We start from the raw sequence: 9251 nt of genomic DNA, 5'->3' as shown, positions 1-9251 counted from the left end.
TAACATAAAGGTATCATCTTTCCAACTTGTCTAGTTCCTTCAAGAAGGCCCCAGAGTCCCACAACTAAAAGCCTATAGGGTTCTTATCTTCTCACTTTCTGCACAAAGCCTTCCCTCTACCTCTCCCTTCAGAATTGTTTCTTTTCTAGCTTATTTCTTGTACTCTGATTTAGCAATTGTTTTATTCACTTTTAAATATCTCAAAGGCAGGAAACGTAGTCCTCACCATTTCTAGCTCTCAATTTCCTGCAAATAGAAGGCAGTTTAAGTAGAAGAGATAGAAATGACTTAAGCCATCAGCATTAATTCATTCATCCCTGCTACTGCCACCTTTAGCACTACCCTGTATAATCATTTTTTTAAAATATAAGGTTTATTTTGTCTGATTATAAGAGAAATATGTGTTCATTGTATATGCAAGCCATACTCCACCTGTCCAGAATTCATTTCATGACATACAGGGGAAAGCAGAAATTTTGAGTGTCTAGTCCTCCTTGAATTGTTCCATGGGAAGTCTCTTTCTGGCCTCTTGCATACATGCCATAAGCTTCAACTTCCTCAATAGCTGAGACCCCACTTCAGTAGAGCTGGCCAAGAGGTAGGTATGACTAGACCACCATCCCTTTACTTCTCTTCCCTTTTGATAATACAGTACATGGCACAGGGTTGATAGGTACGTTGATTTTTTTTTTTTTTTAAGTATAGTTGGCATACAATCTTATATTAGTTTCAGGTGTATAACATAGTGATTCAACATTTATATACCTTATGATGTGATTACCGCAATATGTCTAGTAACCATTTCTCACCATACAAAGTAATTACTACATTGTTGACTATTTTCCCTATACTATATGTTACATCCTCATGACTTATTTGCTTTATAACTGGAAGTTTATACTTCTTATTCCCCTTCACCTCCTTCATCTATCCCCCGACTCCCCTCCCCTCTGGCAACCATCAGGTTTTTTTTTTCTCTGTCTCCATGAGTCTGTTTCTGTTTTGTTTGGTTGGTATGTTGACTTTTGACCCTAAGGAATTACGATGTAGGCCTGGAAGCTTAAAGCCAAGCCTAGCATGATTTTACAAAGTCCAAGGGAGAGCACCAGAATAAAGCTCTTTACCTAGGGGTCCCCTCTAGGAGGCAACACTAGGTTCTTTCCTTAAGTGCTCTCTTCTTACCCTCCCCTATAGTCCCTCTTATGAATCTCTGCCCATCTTCAGGAAAACCTACCCCTTACCCATTCTAGTTGCATCACACCTTCCCTAAGTTTGAATCATTCAGTCCGGAGTAGCACTTCCCATCACCACCCCAACCACCCACACTGCAAATTTCAGCAAGGAAGGTCAGTGACACTAAAATCTTACAGAACAGTTTAGGAACAAATTATAAAACAATTCGTTCCATGCCACGATTGGGTCCTTTAAGTTTTCTTCAAAACTGGTTAGACTGAAAATATTTACATGTGTCTCAAAAACAAACATTCCTGAGAGATGGTACCACCTAAACTCATAACGAGAAAGCAAATATTGTTGTAATCCTTCATAGTTTTTAATAAACATATGCATTAAAATCTAATATATTCAGAAAACAAGAAAAATGTTTGTAAAACATAGGAATGGATTTTTTTTAAACAAACTTTATTAAAACATTATAATATAGCTATAACAAAGAAAAGAAGATGAAAGAAAAATGTAGTATAAACAGTATATGCAGAAAAGTACACAAAAATATTCAGCTTGGTGAATATCCACCACTCAGATCAAGAAATAGAACAGTATCAGCACCTCCACAAATTTCCCATGAGTCTCTCCCAGTCACTAGGTCTCTTTTCCAAAGATAGCTGCTATCCTAACTTCTATCCCCATAAATCAGTCTTGCTATTTTTGAGCATTATACAAATGAATCATACAGTAGGCATTTATTTTGGGTCTGGCTCCTTTCACCCAGTATTATCTTTATGAGCATCACCAGTGGTGTTCGTGTAGCAGTGATTTGTTCCTTTTTATTGTTTTATATGATCCCATGATATGACTATACCACTATTTATTTTCCATTCTACAGTTGATAGACATTTAGGTTGTTTCTAGTTTAGGGCTTCTAGTGGTCTGAATGATGGCGCCCCAAAAGATATATGCACATCCTCGTCTCTGGAACCTGTGAATGTTATTTTGTTTAGAAAAAAAAGTCTTCGCAGATGTAATTAAGGATCTTGAGATAAGAAGATCATCCTAGATTATCCGAGTGGGCTCTACATCCAATGATAAGTGTCCCTAAAAGAATGAGGTAAGGGAGGTTACACAGACAGAAGGGGAGAAGACCATGGGAAGAAGGAGGCAGAGACGGGAGTGATGTATCCACAAGCCAAGGAAGAGACAAGGAATAGAATCTTTCCTAGTGCCTCTGGAGAGAGTGCAACCCTGATGACAACTTAATTTCAGACTTCTAGCCTCTAGAACTGATGGCAGGAAAATAAAGCCTGTTGTTTTAAGCAGCCAATTTTGTGGTAGTTTGTTATGATAGCCACTGGAAACTAATACAGGGCTACTAGGAATAAATTTGCTATGCATTCTTGTACACCTTTTGGTATGTATACATAAACACACACACACACACACACACACACCTAAGAATGGAATTGCTGGATTATAGGGTGGATATATGGTTAACACTAGGAGATATTGCCAAACAATTTTCCAAAGTAGTTATACCAATTTATGCTCCCATCAGTAGCGCTTGACAGATCCAGTTTCTCTACATCATTGTCAACCTTGGCATTGTCAGTCTTTTCTGGTTTGTCCTTCTGGTGGATATGCTGGGGTTTTAATTTGTATTTTCCTGATAACTGATAGGGTGTGTGCTTGTTTATTGGCCATTCGAATATGGTCTTTTGTGATATGCCTATTCATTTCTTTTTTCTATTTTTTCTTTTAGTTTTCTGTCTTCTTATTTATTCGTAATATGTATTTATACAATATATGTGATACCTTTGTCCAAAAAATGTAATGCAAATATTTTCTTTGTCCAAAAAATGTAATGCAAATATTTTCCCCCACACTGTGGCTTGCCTTCTCATTCTCTTGGTGGTGTTTTGGGGTGAAAGAGGTTCTTACTTTTAATTAAATCTGAGTTATCAATCTTTTCATTATGGTTAGTGCCTTTGTGTTCTGTTTGAGAAAATTCTGCTGCTCCAAAGCCATTGATACGTTCTTTTTTTATAATCTTTTAGAAGCATTATTACTTTATCTTTCACATTTAGGTTAACAATTCATCTGGAATTAATTTATGTATTGCTAAAAGATAATTTTCCAATAAAAAGATAAAATCGGTACTCTCATACAAACACAAAAATGAACACAGGTCTTTTTTTAACTTCTTAAGAATTTAATTTATCAAGAAGGAAAACTAGCAAGATGTTTCAACTTGTTCAAAGGTGAATCCAAAGAACAGACACATTTATAGATCAGGAATATTAAAACAATATGCAAATTGAGGCAAAACTGGTTTTTCCATGATTGGGGGAAGGGTGTCCTCCACCAGACAGAATTTATTTTCATGAATTTTGCATTGTTCAGTTATCTAAACATTACAGAGTTATAAAATAGCTGCTATAAAATCAAAATCAGATAACCCAGAAGGTGTGCTACAGAAAATGCTGTTTTCCATTGAAGCACAAAAATTTTCCTACCATACAGTAACAGATAGGAGTCAGGATTCTCCTTCTCCTTCTCCTTCTCCGTCTCCTTCTCCTTCTCATTCTTTTTTCATAGTATATCCCACAGATCCAGTGCCAATTATTGCAAAACCCAGCTTTCTTCTATCAGCTCTTCAATGTCACTGTTAAGTGTGGGTTTATTTATGAACCCCATTCTGTTCCATTGGTCTATTAGTCTTTTCTGGAACCAGTGCCATGCTGTCTTAATTATTAGAGCTTTATAATATATCTTTATATCTACTAATGTAAAGCCTTCAGCTTTGTCCTTCTTCCGTCTAAATTTCCTGGCTATTCTTGGCCCTTTGCATTTTCATATACATTTTAGAATCAACATGTCAATTTCTAAAAAAAAACCTGCTCAAATTTTTATTGAGATTGGATTGAATTTATAGGATAATTTGGGGGAAATTCAACATCTTTACAATATTGAGTCTTCCAAACAACGGACAAAGTATGTCCTCTTTTAATTTAATTACTGTCAATGTAGTTTTCTATGTAGAGGTCTTATACGTTTTTTGTTAGATTTATTTCCATGTAGTTGATGTTTCTGATGTTATTATAAGTAGTATCATTTTACATTCTCATTTTTAATAGCCATTTGTAATTTGTAAAACATCTCTGATCATAAGAGAAGCCAATCAGTGGCAAAACACAGAGCAATGTGTGTGTTGCTCTTCTTCTTCCTCTCCTTCTCTGACGTACACACCACCCACCCAGTGAGGTCCTTCGAGCCCACCGGTAATAAGAAACAGGGCTTCCTCACCTCATACCTGTCAGAATGGCTATCATCAATAAATCAACAAACAAATGTTGAGGAGGATGTGGAGAAAAGGGACCCTCCTGTACTGTTGGTGGGATTGCAAACTGGTGCAGCCACTATGGAAAACAGTCCCAATTCTTCCTCCTCCATCCCTTGGCAACTACTAATCTGCTTTCTGTCTCTATAGATTTGCCTATTCCGGACATTTTATATAAATGGAATCATGCTATATGTGGCCTTTAATGTCTGGCTTCTTTCACTTAGCCTAGTGTTTTCAAGGGTCATCAGGTTTAGCAGGTAACAGTACTTCATTTATGTTTATGGCATTGCCTCAGTTTTCATCTAGGAAAGGAGTGAGGATTCATTCATAGGAAATATAGAAAAGAAGAAAAAAGTTTTAAAATATTACTTATATTCTACCTTGAAAAAATAACAACTTTTACTGTTTAAGTATATGTTTTCCAGTATTTTTTCTATATACACTTTAAATGTAGTTGGGATTATCCTGTGTACAAAATATACAATTTTGTATCCTCTTTTTCCCATGTTTTCTCATTTTATTAGACAATTTCATATATTTAATTTCCAATGATTGCTTAATTTCATTATGTAACTGGATACTAGTTTTTTAACCATCTCCCCATTATTGAACATAATAACTATATATAACACTTACATGAAAATCTTTGAGCATAAAACACTGTCCATATTCAGATTTATTTCTTTAATGTTTTCCTTAGGATATAATCTGGAAAATGGGTCAAAAGCTGTGAATATTCTTAATGTTTATTATACATAATGAGAAATATTACTCCCCTCAACAATGTATTGGAAAAGCTATTTCACACAACCTTCACCAATGTTGAATATTATACACTTTTTAGATCCATTAATTTGATAGATTAAAATGGTAATTCCTGCACTTATGCAACTGTAAAATAGTGTAATTTGCATTTATTTGATTTCTAGCATTTGAATATTTTTGCATGTGTGTCAATTATTTTATTTTACATCTAACTGTCCATTTGCATCCTTTGCCCAATTTCTCTATTATGGGTCTTAGTGCTTTTTTTACTAATTTATAAACACCCATATGTAGATATTGGCTTTTTATATAGTTTCTGATAATCTACCTTTTCCTACATTTTGTCATTTATCCTTCATCATTCGTTTTTCATATTTGTATAGCCAAAAATATTTTTTTTTGTGGGGAGGAGGTAATGTTTTCCATTGCTGTTTAGCTTAGAAGGTCTCCTTCCCTCTGGATGTCACTCACATATTCACTTACATTTTTACATAGCCTTTTTTTTTTTTTTTTGCTTGAATGTTTACTATTTTATATATTAATCTCTGTGGAATTTATATTGGTATATAATGTGGTATGGAGATAAATTTTACTTTTTTTCCACAAAGTCCTAATTAAATATTAAAACATAATTTATTGAATAACCTCACCTTTATTGGATTTACGATCCTTCTTTATTGTATAATAAATTCTTCTATATGCACGTTCTGTTTGAAACAGTCTGCCTGAATGATTCTAATCATCTTATTATGTAAGAGTCAGTCAACTTATTCATTTCTATACTTTCTGAAGAAAAGAAGATAGCAAAAGATAACTTGGAAAGGCCCCTCTTTGCTCAATCTTACTGAAACCTGATAGCACAGGGTCAGAAAAGACTTCTAAAAGTCCATACCCTGGACTACACTTAACCAATTCCATAAGGCATTCATGAGCTAAGGAGGACCTCACAATCTATCATCAGGGGTATTTTTATCAAACTATTAAATATTCATATTGTTCTGAAGAAAAATATTTGCAAACTTTAATCTAAAAACAGAGTGGAATCTATCTTCTGAGGATTTGTATGCAATAGAAAAAAATAATACAGGTAAAAATATTTAATAGCACTTTCCAAAAATACATGAAGAAAGAGAGAAATAGTGACATATTTTAACAGTCCTTGACTAGATTTCATACAGGAAGACAGACAAAAACTTCTTACAAGTTGTGAAAAGTTTTATGCAGAAAATAATTACACGAACAAATGTGAAAATGAAACCATGACAAGCACTATGAAGGTATCTCTTGTCAGCATTTTTCAAGTTGTTTTGACTATGACATCTCTGTCAAATACATTTGACAGCAGGACCTACCCTGAGCTTCTCTGAGAGTGAAACTGGAGGATGGTAGACGTTAAATGAGTGAAGCAAGGAAGAATGGTCCAAGCGAGGAACACAATATGCGCAAAGGCCCTGTAACAGGAGAGAGCAGTGATGGGAGCCATTGTAAAAAGGCTAAAGACTAGATCCAAAGAGCAAGGACAATTATGGTATAAGATAAGGCCGGGAAAATGGTAGGATACAGACCATGCCCAACCTTGAAGGCCATAAATCTTTGGATCAGATTTATGTTGTAAAAAGATCACCCGCTAAAGAGTAGACACTGAATAGGGCTGAGCATGAGTGAAGGGAGACGAGTTAGACAGTTTTGCAGTAGTGCCAGTGAGAGGTTACAGCAGCTTGGACTGAGTAGTGGTAGAGAAGGAGGGAAATGAATGCAATCTAGAGATTGCAGGCCGTGAAAGGGCATGGTCTGTATCCTACCATTTTCCCAGCCATAGGACTTATTCAATATCCATGCTGTGCTATGTGCTGTTCTAGGTCTTAAAGATACAGTAGAAAACAAGACAGGCTAGATCCCTACCCTAAGGGAGATTATGTTCTAGCTCCTGGTTTCTGGCTTGCATAACTATGCAAACAATGATGTAATTAACTGAGATGGGGAACACTGGAAGAAGAGTCAAGTTCCATTTTGGACATGTTGAGCTTTGAGTACCTTTGAGACACCAAGAGGATGTGAATAGACTGTTGGGTATATGGGTCTGAAGCTCAGAGGTCTGGACTATGAATATATTTCATCAGACCACAGAACCAAACCAAGATAAAAGAGACATACCATTAAAATATCTTGTATACATGAAGCTGAGCTGGAAGTTGTACAAGAGTTTATTTCAATGCCACCATTCGTTGCCTCCCCAGTGGTCTAGTGGTTAGGATTTGGCGCTCTCTGCCACCATCCTTGTTTACTAGATACTTATAATGCAGCGAAAAAAATAACATATGCGAATGGGCAGCCACTACATATCTAAATACATGTATATACATACCCACTACATGCCTATTCACACATAATTTGCTTGTATATTACTGATATGTTTCTTTATTTGTGTTACTATTTTTTCACATATAGCAATCCTGACCTATTAAATTGTGACAGTGCTAATCAAAGTCTGCTTTATATTAGAATTATATAATCATATGTCTACCCTTCATGAACTGCTAAAGGGTAAGACCATCTCTAAATTTCACTGTTTCTTCTAGAGCTCTGTAGTCAATGGCTTTAATTAGATTTTTCTTCTCCCTCAGACTCATTCATTCATTTGATCTTTTAGGAGTCTAGATTTGCTTCTGTGCATATTGTAAGACATCCATCACAAACAGTAAAGTTGTTTACATAATGCGAATAATCATTCCTCTATGACTTTAACTACTAATCCTATTATCTTGCATGTGTATACATGTATGTGTTTGTGTGTGTGTGTATATATACACACATAAGTAGATGTGTATATATACGTATATGTATATATGTGTATATATGTACACACACACATATCTACTTCTATATAAGGAAAGTTCGTCATGATTACACATCCGTTTAAGTGTGAAAGAGGCCAATACGGGTAGTGTAGTGAGAAAAACAGTGGTCTAGGAATTAACATGCAGAAATCCTAGTTTAGACTCTTTAGTTCTGGGACTTTCAGCAAGTCATTTAATCACTTCCAGCCTCAGTACTCTGCAAGATCTCTATGGTCTCTTACATCTCTAAAATCCTTTGAAATCCAATTCAATAGTAACAATAACTTTTCAATACTTAGATGCCTCTGACCACAGGCCTTTGGTTGAAACAGCTCAGAGAAGGCAGAGAAATACTTCTAAATATTTGGTATGGCTACTTTCATCTTCTAAGATTGGGGGGAAAAGTGTGAGTCATACCTGAAAGCCAAGGTTGGTGCTGGATGTTAAGAAACATCATCTGGTTTGAAAGTGGCTTTAGGAAGGTATGTTGGAAGGACCTCTCTGTAGAGGAAAAGGAACGCGAGGTCCCACAGTCTGTGAACTGCTTAGGTTTGTAACTAGTGTAAGAAAATGACCACTGCCCTTATCAGCTTTTGTATGAAAGTTGAGGTCAACACATGATATATAATTATGATATGGACAACCCTGGAAGGAGAGCCATTACAGGTTTCAATCATCTCGAAAACAAGCAGATCTTCAGATGGAAACTAGATCAGGAGAGGGGCCTTGGGAATGTTGACAGACAGGGACGTTCCTATTTCTGCCCAGGCCTTGCTCTCTCAGTTCTAGACTTGGAAGAGGTTTCTGGGTATATCCTAAGATGTTAGCACTATCTTGAGGCAGGCTAGAGGCTAGGGAAGAGGGACCCCAATAATGGAAAACAAAATTTAAAATCACAAACTATCACTTAGATGACCCAATTTCATGTTATTTTCTTCTACACTTTTAGTCTTTTAAGAAGTCATTTTAAATGTTCCAGCCTTATGATTTTAGAGCTTTAGAACCTCTGCAGGAACTGTTAAGGGAAAGGACATGAGTCCACAATGGCAAAATGGTTAAAGGGACTCAGCCTCCCCAGCCCCCACTGCACCTTGAAGCTTGGTGGTAACAGCAGCAACCCTAGAGATGCCAGG

General features: G+C 36.0%; 1 protein-coding gene across 1 annotated transcript in view; it reads right to left on the bottom strand.

Moving 5' to 3' along the window:
- Positions 1–9115: 9115 nt before the first annotated feature.
- GOT1L1 (glutamic-oxaloacetic transaminase 1 like 1) overlaps positions 9116–9251 on the bottom strand; it is an 11744-nt gene continuing 11608 nt past the window's right edge. The window contains exon 11 of the mRNA XM_006916466.2: positions 9116–9133. Within this exon, the coding sequence (XP_006916528.2) occupies positions 9116–9133 (18 nt within the window). The remainder of the gene's footprint in view (positions 9134–9251) is intronic.

The sequence above is a fragment of the Pteropus alecto genome, unplaced genomic scaffold (genome assembly GCF_000325575.1).
Source record: "Pteropus alecto unplaced genomic scaffold, ASM32557v1 scaffold24, whole genome shotgun sequence".
Classification (NCBI taxonomy): domain Eukaryota; kingdom Metazoa; phylum Chordata; class Mammalia; order Chiroptera; family Pteropodidae; genus Pteropus; species Pteropus alecto.
The sequence above is the reverse complement of the archived record's forward strand: the minus strand, read 5'-3'. Positions and strand labels throughout refer to the sequence as shown.